The 17,197-nt window shown below is 32.9% G+C and overlaps 1 protein-coding gene and 1 pseudogene across 1 annotated transcript; one reads left to right on the plus strand and one right to left on the minus strand.

Moving 5' to 3' along the window:
* Nucleotides 1-7: 7 nt before the first annotated feature.
* LOC114749042 (callose synthase 5-like) lies at nucleotides 8-7,040 on the minus strand (annotated as a pseudogene).
* Nucleotides 7,041-7,254: 214 nt separating this feature from the next.
* Nucleotides 7,255-16,564, plus strand: LOC114749045 (mitogen-activated protein kinase kinase kinase 3-like). Its single transcript, XM_028937512.1, has 12 exons — nucleotides 7,255-7,266; nucleotides 7,770-7,835; nucleotides 12,998-13,227; nucleotides 13,578-13,775; nucleotides 14,282-14,407; nucleotides 14,823-14,910; nucleotides 15,031-15,085; nucleotides 15,308-15,344; nucleotides 15,430-15,505; nucleotides 15,974-16,033; nucleotides 16,185-16,292; nucleotides 16,400-16,564. Exons 1-12 carry the CDS (start codon nucleotides 7,255-7,257, stop codon nucleotides 16,562-16,564), a joined length of 1,221 nt encoding a protein of 406 aa, XP_028793345.1.
* The last annotated feature ends 633 nt before the right edge of the window (nucleotides 16,565-17,197 follow it).

Consider the following 17,197-nt stretch of genomic DNA (forward strand, 5'->3'; position numbering starts at 1 on the left):
AGCATTCGATCACAGCACATTTCAAATATTCATCTGCAAATATACGCTTGTGAAGGTCGCTCTCCCTTCCTCGAAATTGAACGGCCATGTCCAGTGGCTACAGGAATCTGCAAAGATTGTTAGAATGTACGTAAATGATCGAACAGGCAACAACATAATTCTTAAAAGGAAAAGTGCCCCAAAAAAATAAAAAAAAGAAGAAAGACTAAACTCAAATACATGCCTTGCTAGCAAGCAAAAAGGGAGGCCACTGAATAATTTTCAGGCTCGGATCTGAGAGTAAGGAAACCAACAAAAGATCCATCTCCCTGTTATATGAAAACATAGTTTAGTTCAGGGCTCTAACTGAAGTAATAGATCATGAAAGGAAAAGACGGTCTGAGAAACAAACTAAATAGAGTTTGGATCCCGGGCCGTTCCTATCACTATAATATCTTCTTCACGGAAACTGCAAATAATTTCATTCCACAACTGGGCAATGTTGGAAGCTTCGATCCTTCTACTTGCAGAAATCTATACAACATGGAACTTAAGTAAAGATGATTAATTATTGGACAGCAATCTACTAGCAACAAAACGTTAAAGCCCAAAAAGATGTTAGAGAAACCTCCAGCAAATCGCTTTGACAAAGAAAAATTTTTTTCTGTTTCATATCTGTAGGCACCAAAGATGTGTTGAATGCACCAGGTAACTGAAACCTGGACCTTAGCATGCCCAAGTTCCGATATCTGTACAAGCAAAAAGCTCAACATCCAACATGAGTCATATGCTTTACATGACGTTGTAGTACTATATACTAACATATCATAATTTATAAATAGTATAATTTCCTGTATAATTTTTTATACAAATACAGATTGAGGAGGAGTGACATAACTCATTTTTTAGTTTTTTTTGGTGGTATGTCCAGAATTCTATGTTTGCAATAGGGTCCTCTAAATTTCTAATATAGATGAGTAAGTCCGAAGGGTAGGCCGGGCTACATAAAATGAATAAAGCCCATGTGTACAATCCCAAGTTCCGTCCAAATATCAAGAGAGGTTTGGGGAAAAAGTTGATGTTTACCTCTCCTAGACGATCGAAGGCCCAACAACACCGCCATACAAAGTTGAGAATATGGCATACCAAATTTGAGAGTCCATGAATAAACCTACATTGAACATGTCAAATCTCTGAGGTGCCACCAAAAGGACAAGAAGATTAAATATCCGAAAAAAACAAAAACAGGAAACACAGCATACACACCAAAAGTATGGGAGCCCATAGCGCTAAAACGCACCATAGTTGTATTTAGCTGCACATATAGGAAGTAAGCCATTTAGATAAAAGACTTTGAAAATTAAACAACTAGATCCATTCAGGTCATGAGAAAGAAAAGGAAGATATACTACCATTAGGGAAAAATTCATGCCAAGCAAAATGAATTCGCCGAATGCTCATTATTTCCTTCGTCGGTTCAATTAGAGGTGTTATCTGTGTATGGAGGAAAGTTGTTAATGGAAAACCAACAATCCAGAAGCTTCTCAAGAACAGTTCTAGAGGAAACAAATACTGGACATAATCAAAATTACCTGCAGAAAAAAGCTTACTGCAAATTTAGAGCAAGAAGCAGCAACCAGAAAATAGTATACCTGAAATACAAGAGACGACCAGACAATCAAACAATTTTAAGGCAACAAAAACCCAGGGAAGGACCACAGATTATTGAGCATGATTCTTGAGTATTCTGCAAAACTCACTTTAGAAGAGCAAATTGACTTTCATGCATTCCCCTTCCAACGTAGATTCTTGGCTGCGGGAGGTGAAAGAATAAATAAGAAGATGAAAAGAATATAATATAAACTCAGAGCTTTCCGACTGCTTCGGAATAGGCTGCGGCAAGATTTCATCATGATTTACAGTCTTCTTCCACAATACATGGATGATTTTCTATTTTAAGGGTGATTAATAAAAAGAAAAAACAAAATTGACTGTACTGTTTCATATACTTCTAGTTAGTGTTTCATGTATATTTGCATTGGTTTCACAACAAACAACTAGTAGCCTTAAAAATACTTTACAATATTTATGAAGAGAGAAAGAAAGAGGTTATATTTGCCAGTGAATGAGTTATGTAAGCATAATGCAACGGCAACACACCTGTGACCACCACAAGAGAAGTCTAACAATATGCCAGTCAGAGTTTTCGATCCAACGCCTAAGCATTGGAAAAGAAAGAGAACAGCTGCTAGTAAATTGGAAGCATATATAATGCAACTGCCAGGATATACAATGCTGGAATGCTCCTTATTTCATCGAAAAGGACAGCAACTTCTTAATGCTTTGTGGGGGATGGTCAACGGAATTCACGTAGAAGACTGGAAGAATGATAACCCATGCAAGACTAAACAATGATTTTAAGAATATTCTTAGCACGTCACTGAATCTCCATCGATGATGGCCCGGAAAGTTAAGGATCAAGTCCAAGATGCCTGGTAATATAAAAAGGAATGGAAACTACGATCAATTTATGTGAACAAAGACCAAAACATGAAGGCAGAAAAAGTCAAGGATAAAGATATAGTGATATAAATTCTACTGCCAAACTTTATTTTTTTAAATAATGAGTTGAATTTAACTTGAACTTTGAACTTTGAAGCATATTTTTCTATTACCGTAAGACGTTTAGATTTTATTATAATCTCAGCCATAAACCCCGGATAAAATTCAATGTTATACTTTTTGTACTACCATCGCTTGAGAAGTTGCTACTGCTTATATGATCACGACTTCAGTTCAATCAAATGATAAGTTAAGCAACAAGACAAGTGATCCCGGTATAGGAGACATTTACATGAAAGCATAAACCGTACTTTGCAGGAAGCGCAGAATGGCCGCGGTAGGAATATACTTGATAGATCATATAAGACATCTTTCTTAAAGATATCCGCTACTGAAATTCCTTGCCATGCAATAATAATCAATACCTGCGATAAGAATGTGCAAGCCTTGTCATAAGTAGATCAGGGGAGAGAAACATCATACTTCCTTCTGTTTAAGTAATATACCTGCAAACCCAGTAAATAGAACGTCCAAAGACGATCGAAGCTGTGGAAAATATGCCAAAATGTCCGGTCTCAACGAAGTTCGATTTTCCAGTACTTCTAGAATTAGATTTTCTCTGAGCACCTTTTCTTCCCTGATACAGAAATTTTATAACTCAGTGAACGAAAAAGTATTCTGTGATGAAGGCTGCGCTCCTACAGAATACAAGTAACTAGCACCTGTGCCATGCTGGAAGTCGATTTAAAAAGTCACCATCATCACGCATGGGCCATCCAAGAGAAAAGCAATCAGATGACCTGAAGCAGAATGCCAAAAAACAAAAAACGAATATTTAATGAATGATGAACCCATCAAACAAAGTCGTTGTCCATGTCAAGATCTAAAGCTAAACGAACCAGAAAATACTCATTTAGATCATCATAGTTGCACCAAGTTGTGTGAGAAGCTGTTCCATTTTTACTCTTTTCGCGCTTCCTGTCGAATTTATTCAGCATCATTGAAACTTACATATGTACTTGCCAAAGTATGTCAGTACTTGCCAAAGTATGTCAAAATGTTGGACAGCAATACGGACCTTTTCAATTACTCGGTAGAGGGGAGTTATAACCTTGCGCAGAAATGCTTCATCATCACCACCGTAAGAAGGCTTAATATTTTCACCGGTAACATACTGACATTTCCGGCCAATAAGCCATGGAGCTCATACGCCATCTAAAGTAATTGTCAGACATTGTTAGTATATTTGAAAATTTTTAGTAAGCACCTCCAGGATAAATTAACATTGGTCAGACATTCCAGGATAGCATAGCTAATAGAATTCGAAGATTAAGGAAGTTTTACTTACATTGTGGAATATATAGCAGAGACATTCCGGCAGAAGCGAACATTAGCTGCTTCACCCCAGATGAGAAGATAAAGACCCATGTAAAGCAACTTCCTCTGCTGTATCTCTTGTTGGCCTTGAGGAAGTTGTGAAAACACCAAGATAAATGATACACAAGTCAATTTGGCATCACAAGATTCTGATTTATTCTTGAAATGTTTGTGAAAACCAAAACACGCATGAAAGCCAAATGTCACAAATGTTCGTTGGTGCAGGCATGCTTATATCTCACCGTAAACTATGTTTTCGTCCCAAAAATTTGCAAACCAGTTTTTGTAGTTCTTAAAGAGATCTTTCATCACTGCATCAACTGCTCGATCATCAAGCTGCATTTCACCAAACACAAATTTAATACGTGGGGGAAAAAAGGCAGGGCTACTCAGTTAACTAGAGAATTCTAAATTTACTTAGTATTCCGTGTTTCTTCTTTAACTCGGTCTAATTTTAATCTAAAATGCTTTCACCAAACGAGGAAGTATAGGTTTACGTGCCTTGTTTGCGGCTCAGGTTTGGGAATCAGTCTTATATGAGAGTTAGCAAGAAGCAGAATCAAATGCTCCCTCTGATTCCTGACGTTGTCCCTCTGGATCCAAATAAACCAAACGCGTTAATAACATAGGGTGGTCGAATAAAAAAATTCAGGTATGCACAGATTTTTCATTCTCTCCATTTATCTACTTGGAGTGGATTACATGCCTGGAACCCGAACATGGCCCTAAGCCAATCAAGCAGGTCTAACTCTCCAGCTTTTTGCCTTTGTTGCTCGATGAATTAGGCCAGTTCAGGCCACGAGTGTTTCCTAGTGCCGAAACAGCTGCCTTGATCTAATGTGGGAAAGCCAAAGGATTCAATAAAATGCCAAATGAAACAGGATGAGATATCCAGCTACTGAAGAAGGATTACCTCTTCAAGCTGCATAATGGGCTGAGAAGCCCCTGCAGAATCCAGGGGAAGAATATTATAAGGCGCATAATATTTCCGTCCTTTCCTGGACATCTCTAGCAGCCGCGATAACTGCTTACACAAAATTTATAGCTATCATATCTCCAGGATTTGGATGTTGCGAGAGAGAAAAAAAAAGCGTGAAATGTATATATAGGTGCACACATTCTCGACAAAATCAATCTAAATTATTTGAATCGTGGCTTACCTCAGGAGCTACTTCCTCAACCTTCTCGGTTTTATTAACGGCACAAAGCACTTCGAAAAGGACTCCGGCGGTCTGATAAGCCTTGCCGAGCTGGGCTCTGCAAAAGACGGAGCGAACAAACCCTGCTATTAGCACTTAGCTAAGCAGTTGAAGGAAAATTTATACAAATGAGAACCAGAGAGAACATTCAAGCTTCAAAGTAAAAAACAAATAAGCTTATTATTCTTATATGAATTCGAGCAAGTACCGGTCTGCCTGCTCCCCCTGGTCTAGAGCTCTGACGTATTGTTCGTAATACTGCTTATAGTAAGCCTGTATTTCCCGCGCATCTGTCTTCTTAACCCGAGAGGCAAGACTGGATGCGTTGTCCTGGAATTGGACGGATAGTGAGTTGGAATGAGAGGAAAAAGAAACAGTTAACTTCACATGTATTTCACGCACCGAATCTCTCTGTCCCATGTTATTTCTAAGGCAGGATAACTGTAGCAGGTCAAGCTATGGCTGACTAAAATTCGGTGAACTTCGTTGACTTAAAAAAATGAATATAGTTTTTTTTTAAAAGAAAAATATCGATAGATTTAAATGCAAACTATTGGGAGAATTAGGTGTAACAATTGAGATGAGTAACATTATTAGGTTTACGATCAGCTGTCACAGTCGCTGTTGTAGGGAAGGGGCATAAATTGATCGGACGAAGTAAATGATAAAATATATTTTAAATAAAAGAATCTTAAAATAGAGCGAGTAGGAGGAACTGGGAGATATCTGAGTAAAAGCAATACTATAATTTTAAAAGTGTTTTTATAACATATAAAGTAAATATGTGAAGGAATTTGTCTCGATTTATAAAAAAAAATTCTTTTGAAAGCACTTTTTGAACACTCCAAACACCTTCAAATATCACTAAAATAAGGGGGGAAGGACAAAATGTAAGAAAAATAATAAATTATAAAAACGTTATTTTTTTTTGGTAACAAATTATAAGAACATTCTAAATTTCTAATTCATCGTGTTACAATATTACACTCACCATTTAAAAGCTATTAAATTGTTTAATTAATTTGAGAGAATTTGAGTTTTAATTAAAAAATAAAGAATAAATCTTACTTTTAACCCCTCTCTGTATTTAGAGTTTGGGGGGGGGGGAACAAACCACAAAAAAAAAAAGTGCTTAGAGGCAGTCACCTAAAATTATGTCAACTTTAACTCCAGCAGAAATCATCTTATCCAGCTATACACAAATGGTCTTCAGAACTTTTCAATGCATAATTTAATTTTCTGGGGCTTCTTTTTAATATTACTACATAATTTGGTTTGACGAGATATACTTTAAGTACAGAATTTTTTAAAAAAAGAAGTACTAGTATATTAGGATGAATTTAAAAAATAAACATTGTCACTTGGTTGTGCGCATTCACAATTGAATGTGTTTGGCACATTGATTAAGAAAAAACTGTGTTTGGAATTTGGATTGGCCAAAAAGAAGGAGGGGAAAAAAGTTTTTGGCGCTGTCCTTCCTTGGGTAAGGTAATTAATTACAAACTCACGAGAGAAATGAAAAAAGCAACGGTTTCATTTACCCTCTCCAACCGCTGCAGCAGCAAGGTCTTGAACTGCCTGACGCCACGCCCGCTGGAACTTTGATCCAACCTGTGCGCCTTCTCGAAAGCATAGAAGCGACCTTCCAAATTAAAACAAACAAGCCAATATCGAATTAATTTTGTGGGATAATGCGCTGAGGAGGGTTCGAAATCGAATCAATGTGTAAACGTATTCATTACATAGATAGGCAACCCTGGGGCGCTCGGATTCAATCTCATTGGCGACTCGGAGAATGGGTGCGATGGAGGCAAGAGAGGAAGGAACAACTTCATTATCAAAGACCTCGGTGGAGAAGGTGGTAGCGGCGCTTCGTGACGGCCGTCTCGTCAGTGATTGTGGAGCGAACTCGTGATTCGTCATTGGCGTCGGCGACCACCTCCGGGCCGCGATTTAATCAATTTTCTTTTCTCGTCGTCTCTGTCAAGACGATCGATCATCAACGTTGTCTGTCCTTGGCGTGCATCTTAAAATACACACAGAACACAACGAACATTCAGATTATATTCCCAAAAACCAAACTGACGGCATCAAAAACTTCATGCTTCATTGTGCATGCACTCTATAATGTATGATAATGTGTGAGAGTGTGAGTGAGTGAGAGAGAGAGAGAGAGAGGATTTGAAATTACCAGAACATTTTTGTGAAGCGCATGGAGCCAAACCACCAAAACTGGCGAATTAAAAATCAAGAAACTGCGAAGCCTAATTATTCGCACGTGAAGATCCAAGAAATTCACCGATAGAAAGAACTAAACGAACTAAATCGCGATGCTTCAATACGCACTGTATGATATGAGTGAGAGAGAGAGAGTGAGAGTGATCGCGGAAATGACAAGAACTTTTTGAACCGCGAAGAAAATGGAGGCAACGAGATTCACAAATTAAAAAATAATGAAAGAGTGAGAAACGTAATTTGCCGTCAAGGTCAGAGAAAACTCGAGAAAACGATGCTTCAACGGAAATAATGCGTGAGCCTCTTGAATGATAACGGCAAGGAACAAAGAAGAGAAATTACAATTCCAAAACAGAAGAAGAAGAAGAAGAAGAAAGAAGGCAGAGTACTGGAGGCAACTGGAATTTTGTAAAACAGAGCAAGAAAGGGAAACGGAAATCGGAGGATGAAACAGAAAATGTGGAGAGTGAAGGAGAAAGAGAGGTAAGAGAAGACGACACGTGGTTCAATGGCGAGAGAGAGTGGAATTCGGAGAAAAAAGAGAAGAAGATGAGCTTGCCTGTGCTGTAAGATTCAATGGAAGTTTCTTCCTCTTCCTCTTTCCTTGGATTCAACACATAACAGATTGTCAATGTCCTCGTCCTGTCAAGCCTCTTGTGCCTGAAGCTCACAATGGCAATTTCAACTTTCAAACAACAACTTTTCCGTTTTCTTTGTTTATATATAGAGAAGGGCCGGTCTGTGAAATTAAGATGCAGTTATATATTTTATCACGGAAGGGATGAATGTTTTTGGCATTTTTAGAAAAATAGCGCAGTTTTTAGAGTGTTTAAATGTTTCAAAATATTTTGACAAGAAAAATGTTTTCAAAATATAAAATATTTTTAAAAAATGTTTTATAAATAAACTTATTCCAAAATTTCTCACAATAATGGTATAATAATTAAGTGTGAGTTTGAGTTGGGGTTACATTATATTAATTGAAGGGAATTTGTAAAAGCTATAGGGTTAAGTTGCATCATATCTCTAACTAAACTTGGTATCCTAAATTAAATTTTGATGCATTTAGCATTGTAATACACTTATTAGTATCCTAAAATAATTTTTAGCATAATTTTATTCTTAAAATATTTTTTTGTAACAAGTATTTTATACTTAAAATATTGAGTGCTGCTAAAAATTGTTTATGGGTATTGGACGTAAAAAAATGGTTTAGAATGGCGGTGCTGCTAGAAGAATTATTCTTAATGCGTTGGATGTTACTTAATCCCAATTGACATGCACATTTGCAAAAAAAAAAGAAAAGATTTAATTGTTTCTAATTTGATAGAGTAGGGGGAGCAGCTTTGTTTTGTTGGTTGAACGATGAAGCAGATTTTTACAAATTGTGAAAAAACTATATTAGTGATCTTATTGGAAAAGAAGGGAGATCATATGGGGCAAAAGGGCATTGATTTGGTTACATCAATTTGTTTTAATTAATTATAATGAGAATCCCCGGAGCAAATTGGATATATCTTGTTTTAGAAAGGCACCTTCAATGCAAGAGATAATTTCTTGGTTTTGCATGTATCTCGATTTTCTTCCATATGTCAATTAAATAAAGTCAAGAAAGGCCCTCCCTTTTCTCTCTAAATAATAACAATAATAATAATAATGGACACGCTACATAAAACAAGTAGTTAGGAGTTGTCCACGTCATTTTCATAGGTTATGAAATAAACCCATATGCAAGGGATCATCGTATGCAAGTAAATATCCTTTATACATAAGTGAGCATCCGTTATATATAATTAGTATCTGCATTACACAAATAAACATTGGTTATATACAATTAAGCATCCGTTAAATGCAATTATTATCCTTGTTACGCAATAAACTTATATGCAAACAGACATAAGTTATATGCAAGTGAACATCATTCATATGGGTGTTCATGAAACCTAGTTGCCCGCAATGCCCGCCCAAACCCGCAAAAAAGTACCCAGTCCGCCCTAAAAAAAATTGACCAAAAAGAACTATTGGACATGTTCGGGCTGGGCAAATTATTGGGCAGGGCCGAGCATCGGGCACGGTATGCTGCCCTATCCATTTGGCCCTGCCCGCAATAATATATATAATTTTATTTACATATATTTTAATTGCCTCATATTTATTTCTTGACTCAAACATATTGTTGCATCAATATTTAGTATTCATTATACTTATTTATTTTTGAATGATTTTAAGAGTTAGAAACTAGAAAAACAATTATTATACTTATTTATTTTTGAATGATTTTAAGAGTTAGAAATTAGAAAAACAATTGTGTTTAATAAAATATACAAATAATATTTTTTTTGTCATAGTCCACTCCTCTTAGCTACTACAAAAAGTAGTTTCATAGTATATTAATTATTAATAACAAAATTAAAGCCAAGTTGCCATTTTAATATAAAGTTACATTAGATTATTTAAAAGAACATAAATAATTGGTTAATTAATGTAATATATTAATTTGTTGGGCATAAAAGCCCACCCTGCCCAGCCCACATTTGTTTAGCCCAAACTTAATAGGACTTTTCATAGGCAGGGTTGGACAATGGGCTGCATTTTCCAACTCGTTCATTCTTCGGACTGGGCATCGGGCGAGGACCCAGCCCTGTCCATATGCAGCCCTATTCATTCATATGCAATGAACCCATCATATTTAATTAGTCATATACAAGTGAGGATCTATAATAAATTGTCTTTTAATAGTTATATTTTTTAAAAAAATATTTTTTATTTAAAAATTATTAATTAAAAATTTTAAATATAATAAACTGTTGAAATTGTATTTGAACACGGCACACCATAATTTCGGTTCCAAATGCTTTTAAAAAGAGGTAACTTCTCCATTTATATTACCTCAATTCCTTAATATAAAAACTAATTTAACATTTAATTTGATTTTAAATATAAGATTTTAATTCACTTTGTCTTTTATATTTATCTATTTTTTAAAGATAGTTCTTATAGTAATTACACATATTAAAAGTTTCATCAAATGATAGTCCTAGCTAATATACTTGATTAATAAGAGTATTATAAGGAAGACAATACTTATTTATTATAAATAACTAAACTAATTTTTTAAATCTATTCAAATTAATTAACTAGTTACTACCTCTGGTCCTTAATATAAAACCCATTTTGACTTTTTGTTTGGTCCTAATTATAAGACCCCAATCTATTTTTTCTCTCGTATTTATGCATTTTTTTCAAGATAGTCCTTCTAATAATAATAGTTCTAACCAATACACTTAATTAGCAAGGATATTTTAGGAATGACAACACTTATTTATTACAAATAACTAACTTAACTTATTTCCTTAATCTCCTCAAATAAGTCAACTGGATCTTATAATTAGGACCGGAGGTAGTATTATACTCCCTCCGTTCCTTATTATAAAAGACATTTGATGCTTATGGCATGTTCCTATATATAAGAGACACTTAAAAGTTGTCTCTACTTTTTTGTATTGATTTCCTATTTTACCCATATTTATTAGCTCCAACTCACACTCTCTCTCTTTTCTACTTCTCTTTCTTTTAATAATTTAATTATTCTCTCTCATGCTCTCTCTCCTTATTAATGAGGGCATTTTGGAAAAAAAATTATACTTTTTACACATTAATTGTTCTTAACTAATTTTAAGTGTTTTTTTTTTATTAACGTACTCCGATTATTTGTCTCTTATAATAAGAAACGGAGGGAGTATTAAATAGCGGAGGCAGTACTACTGTGTATTCAAGAGTAGTGTTTAAATTAAATGTTTTCCTTTTCTTGATGGGAAAAAAGTTTATTTTTAAATGTTTTCATAAATTATAACGAGAATAAGTAAAGCACGTTCAATGCAAGAGATAATTTCTTGAGTTTGCCTTATCTTGACTTTTTTCAAGATATCACATAAATACAGTCAACGCGGGCATCTTTTCTCTCCGTTAAATAAATAAATAAATATTAGACACGTTATTTTCGTTTAAACTTGAAACCACAATTTTCATAAATAATGCGACCAAGGATTTATCCACATCATTTACATAGTTTATTTTAATTTTTATTACAAGTGAAAATTCTAATTTCTTGGAAAGTCTATAGATAACACAGAATGTTCACATATGAAAAAAAGAAAAAGGGAAGAACAGTTGGCCAAAAGGGGACGAACGGGAAAAGATCTTGGGGCACTTTATTGATTTCCTCCTGGTCAAGTAATTTAAAAAATCTTTTACACGATGATCTGCATTTTAGGATGGAGTTTTGATTTTATAAAATATTTCAATTTTTAAGTTTTTGAAGGCCATTCTTTTTAACATAAAGTGATAAACGTAAAGATAATTCTGAAAGAAAAGTGATTTGTTATTGAAACTATTCATATTTTGCTTATTTTCAAAAAAGAAATAATTGAAAAAGTAATTTAAATATTTAAATTTAATTCAAACGAATAATTCAGAAATTGAATGAACAATACAAATCACTTTTTTATTTTCCTTTTTTAGTCAGATAACATTACGTGAACGTGGTATTTTTTCACTCATAGACTTCTTTAGCTTATGAATTCGGTTGTAAATAGATTCACTAGTATTTTATATCTATTTTTATTTTTTCGCCATTTTTATTGGGAAAAAAAAACACGCGCACACACGTTTTGAAAAGTTCTAGGACTTTGCTTTAAGCTTTTAAAATTGATCGGACTTAAAAAAAAAAAAAGTAAAGAAAGATTCTTGTTACTTCCATTATATCTAATTCTCCCATCAAATCTGATTATAGTCATTTTTATAATTAATGATAGTTTAATAGAATTTTATAAATTATCCATGTTAATTTTTATTATTAAAAAAATTTTCATGCTGAAATTTTATTGGAGTATTGAACCTAATAGATAAAAGCAAATAGATTTAAATTTAATCCTTTAAAATATTTAAACGATGTGAAAATTTCAAGTTCCAAGAAACAAGCCCTATATGAAGATCATCACCTTACGTCCTTACCCACATACTACCAAACTATTCAAAGCATAACAAGGTTTGTATAACTTTGTATTATAACTAAGTTATCGCCTCCTTTCTTCTCTCTATCTCCTCTCAGTTCTTGCCTAGTAATTTGTATTACGTGTGTTTCGCAAGTATATAGCAACATTAACTATATCCTAAGATCACATAGATGCATCTTCATCTCTTAGCTAATTTCACCCTACCAAACAAAATAATCTTCTGGATCGCTCAAAACACAATTCTAAACAATTCGTTCATAAATCTGTGAGATCAACTAGAGGTAAAACATTCTACTTGTCGATTATATATAATATGAATAATATTAAAAATAAAAAATATGGGATCTTAGGTTGGGATATTTTTATTTATCATATATGTATATGAGACTTGCATATTATATGAAAATAGCTCAAACTACTTGGTTTGACTCACATCATGGTCATTAAATACCTTTTGCCTTATAATTATTGGATGTGTGGATTTTTTTTCCTATGTACTCTAATATTTTATACTTGTGTATAGATTTTTTTTCCTATTTATTATATGCATGTGTGTGTGTGTTATTATTGATTATTTATATCTGCTTTACACGTATTTAATTTTGACGAATTAATTGCTTAAATATACAGGTGGCCTTAGCCTGGGGAGCGAAGCCAGAAGTTGATCATAAAGAGCAATTAGCGTCATCGCGGTTCCCAGCTGATTTTAAAATGTCTACTTCGTGTGGCAAGAAGAAGAATATTGATAATAGTCAAAGTCTTGTGTTACCTAGTACTTTGACCGTAATGTTCATCACTAGCTCCAGTAATTCTGCCTCAACCTCTTATCATCATCCAATTTCTCAGTTTAATTCTCAAAGGTAATTGCTTCTTCAATTCTTTAATTTTCTTTCTTCTTCGGAGATCATCTTATAAATAATAAAGCTTAATTAATATATCAATGGCACGCGTGTGTGTATAGTGACATGTTATAGAATTTTTTTAGGTTAATATAATATTTGGTCCCTTAAAATTTCAAACCATAGGTTTTTATCTCTTAGGAGGCAAAATAATTTGTGTTTTTATTAGATTATAAGGATCAATGTTATAAATAAAAACAAACTTGAGAGATTAAAACCTATTATTGAAAAATTGAGGGACTAAAACTAAAATGAGAACAAATTTGAAAGACTAAAAAGTGTATCAATCTTTTTTTTTTTTTTTTTTACAGTTCTTCAACTTTGAATGGTGAAGCAAGCGAATGGAAGGGAAAGAAGAAGGAGGATATTGGAAGTATTGTGTTGCCTGAAACCTCTATTTTCTACGGTCTCAGAACTGTTTCCACCATAATATTTAGCAGCTCCGAATCTGACACCAACGCTCCTAATTCTGCAATCTCTTATGATGATCAAGCTAATAATGCTAACAGGTTGGTTAATTCATTATTCAATTCATTTTAGTTTTGTTGTTCTTTTCATATATATATATAGAGAGAGAGAGACATATACAAGTTATTAGTTGAGATGGTAGCAGCCTCACTCTCGTAAGGAAAAGAATATAAATTTAAATTCTAAAAAACATACTTATCGAGAGGATTATTCTTTAACTGTTCCTAGTCCGAAAGAGATTAGTCTTAAGTCTAATATGACTTGAAAATACTTTAGTGTCACGGAAAACAAATACCTTCTTGGAACTAAAATCAGAAGAGCTATATCTTATTTTTATAATTCGTTGGATATATGTTGTTGTGTTTAGTTATTTGTCTCCTAAGTCTTCTCTATTAAACTTTTCTCTCGTTCAAAATTCATGGGGAGGCTTTATATATGTTGCTGATTTAATTTTACAATTTTTTATGTGGGCAAATATAGTTTTTTTCTTTAAACATTTCTGAAAATTTACTGTGGCTTAATTTCTATCTTTTTCCTCTCCTTATAGTTCTGCATCTTTCAATGCTCAAACAATTGAAGTAAAAGAGTACACTGCCAGTAACCCATCCAAGTGGAAGAGAGGAAAAATTTTAGGGCAAGGAGCATTTGGGCGTGTTTATAAAGGATTTAACAGGTAATTAATCTCTTGTTTGAAATATATTTAATTTATTCTTAATCAACAAACAAAACTGATCTTTTATATATTACACTTTAGAGCTTAATCACATATTTATGATAATTTACATATCTTGAATCTTTTAGGTTTGAATTGGTGTGTGTGGTAGTTATATATATATATATATATATATATATATATAAAATACACATTATTATTCCTCTGTTTATATGTGACTTAAATATCTCTTGCTATCAATACAAAAACATCCATGTCAATGAATTGGTATATTTTTATATCGTGATAAAATTAAATTTATTTTATCTATGATCTGTGCACCCATCTTTATTATTGTTTTTGTTTATGAACAAAATATTAGTGTTTTGGTTTTTTTTAATTTGCTCCTTTTGTCTAAAATGTTTTTTTTTTTCAGTGAAACGGGGCAAATATGTGCAATTAAAGAAGTCTTTTATGCTGATGATGATGACAGATCAGAAAAATGCCTTCAACAACTTTGTCAGGTAAACCAGTGCAACGTAGTGTAGTAGCTATTCATATGATTTGCAATTAATTGGAATTTGCTTAATGCATCAAAATAAATTAGCTCAATGATTAATTATTATTTTTATTTTTTTTCACAGGAGAAAAATATTCTCTCTCAGCTTTCACATTCCAACATCGTGAAATATTATGGAAGTGAATTGGTATATCAATGTTCATAATAAATTCATATACTACATATATATTGTATGACAAATTTCATTAATAAGACCCATTTGTTAATTTATTTGCAGGGGGAAAAATATATTTCAATTTATATGGAATACGTATCTTGTGGCTCAATCTACACGATACTTCAAAAATATGGTCCTCTTGAAGAGTACGTTATTCAACATTATACCAAACAAATTGTCTCAGGACTTGCCTACTTGCATAGCAGAAACATAGTACACAGGTTAGTTATTTAATCTTCATAGTTTGATGAGAAACATGAACTTGTCACTTTTTTTAGTTAATTTTCTTTGTGTTTTTTTTGTCAGGGATATTAAAGGAGCTAATATACTGGTTAATCCTTATGGTGAAATTAAACTGGCCGACTTTGGAATGGCAAGATATGTAAGTGCACAATATCGTATTTCATTTACTTTACATGTATTTCTTTGTTTAATTATGGTATGACCATCCCGGCCAAAAAATTATGGTATGACAATATATATATATATATAGAAAAGCAAGCCCCATACATATTTAATTAGGTGATATGTTCTATTTAAAACTTACAATTTGCTCAATTTTCTATGACTAAATTTTATAGATATTGATGATCAAACAATTAAGTAATTATAGTAATTATAACAAAAAATATATATCATGCTTTCTCTTTTCAAGCACTTATTAATGTCTTGCATATGTATATTCTTATAATATTTGTTCCTAAAGTGGCTTCTACTTCTTCTTTTTTTACATATCACGTTTTAGTTGGGAGAAGAATGTCTCGACTAGTTTCTTTCTTCACTTTCTCTTCAGTATGGTTGTATTATTGCCAATAATGAAAATTTCTAACTTATGATTACTCTAAATTAGGTAAATTCTTCTTCTAAGATGTATTCTTTCAAGGGAACTCTATATTGGATGGCTCCAGAGGTAAAACTTTTCTTTTCTCTATATATGTCAAAAAGTTATAATTTCCTTTAGAAACAAGCATATGCCCTTTATTACTATTTCCCCCCTTTATTTGTCTTCCCTTTTCCAGTAAATACTAAACTTTGATATTTGCTTCTTTTTTTTTCCCCAGATGGTGGACAACAAAAATGGATATACTATTGCTGTGGATATATGGAGTTTAGGATGTACAGTTCTAGAAATGGCAACACAAAAACCTCCATGGAGTCAATATAAAAGGGTGGGTCGTACTATTGATTTTTGTTTAATAATATTTTAAATTTGCATATTTTATTTCATGAGAAGGATTAACTAACATTATTATTAATTTCATTTAATATTGGACAGGAAGTTGCAATAGCAAAAATTGGGAATAGCAGAGACTTACCAACTATTCCAAATCATCTTTCAGATAACGCAAAGTCTTTTATAAGATTTTGCTTACAAAGAGATCCAGATGCTCGACCACCCGCACATCAATTACTTGATCATCCTTTTATTAGAGAATATTAATTGATGATCATATTGATTAAGAGATGAGCTCAAAATTAAACGTCAATGTGTAGAAAATGTTTTGTAATAATTTTGTTTTGTGACTGCCTATGTATGAGCCAACTTAGGTTCTCAAATTATGCATGTAAATATTTCATGATTATTACCAATTAAATAGATTGTGCTTAATTATCACACATGAATCAATCTATTTATAATCATTGAAGGTCATAAATGTTTTAACTGTAGTTGATTGTAAATGTTATTGTTCATTTTATACCATGATAAATCATTTCATTTTCAATTTTCAATTTTTCAACTTGTAAGTAAAACTTTTACCCTTTGTCTGGTGCCAGAGAAAGTGGGAAAAGAGGAAGGAAATAAAGATTTTAATGAGTTTGATTTTTAAAAAAATGAAAAAAAAATGAAGTTTTAAAATTTTAATAAAAAAAGATGTAAGATAAAGGAATAATAAAAATTAGTTAAACTTGCTAATGGGACTACTTAATATTTTTTTAGTAACATTTGTAAATTCAAATATTATAGATAAAAGATGCTAAAATATTCTAATCCGATGGCATTGAATTCTAGCTAATCATACACTCACAAATAAGCCGTGTTTTCCAAAATCTCTTTTGCGTTTGGACTTGGGAG

This window comes from Neltuma alba, unplaced genomic scaffold (genome assembly GCF_004799145.2).
Source record: "Neltuma alba isolate B1F8T4 unplaced genomic scaffold, ASM479914v2 tig00005930_pilon, whole genome shotgun sequence".
Classification (NCBI taxonomy): domain Eukaryota; kingdom Viridiplantae; phylum Streptophyta; class Magnoliopsida; order Fabales; family Fabaceae; genus Neltuma; species Neltuma alba.

Bases quoted from the DNA above. Each gene is read 5' to 3' on its own strand.
- LOC114749045 (XM_028937512.1), top strand. The intron at 13,776-14,281 runs GTTGGTTAATTC...CTCTCCTTATAG, and splicing joins CAAGCTAATAATGCTAACAG to TTCTGCATCTTTCAATGCTC. The intron at 14,408-14,822 runs GTAATTAATCTC...TTTTTTTTTCAG, and splicing joins GTTTATAAAGGATTTAACAG to TGAAACGGGGCAAATATGTG.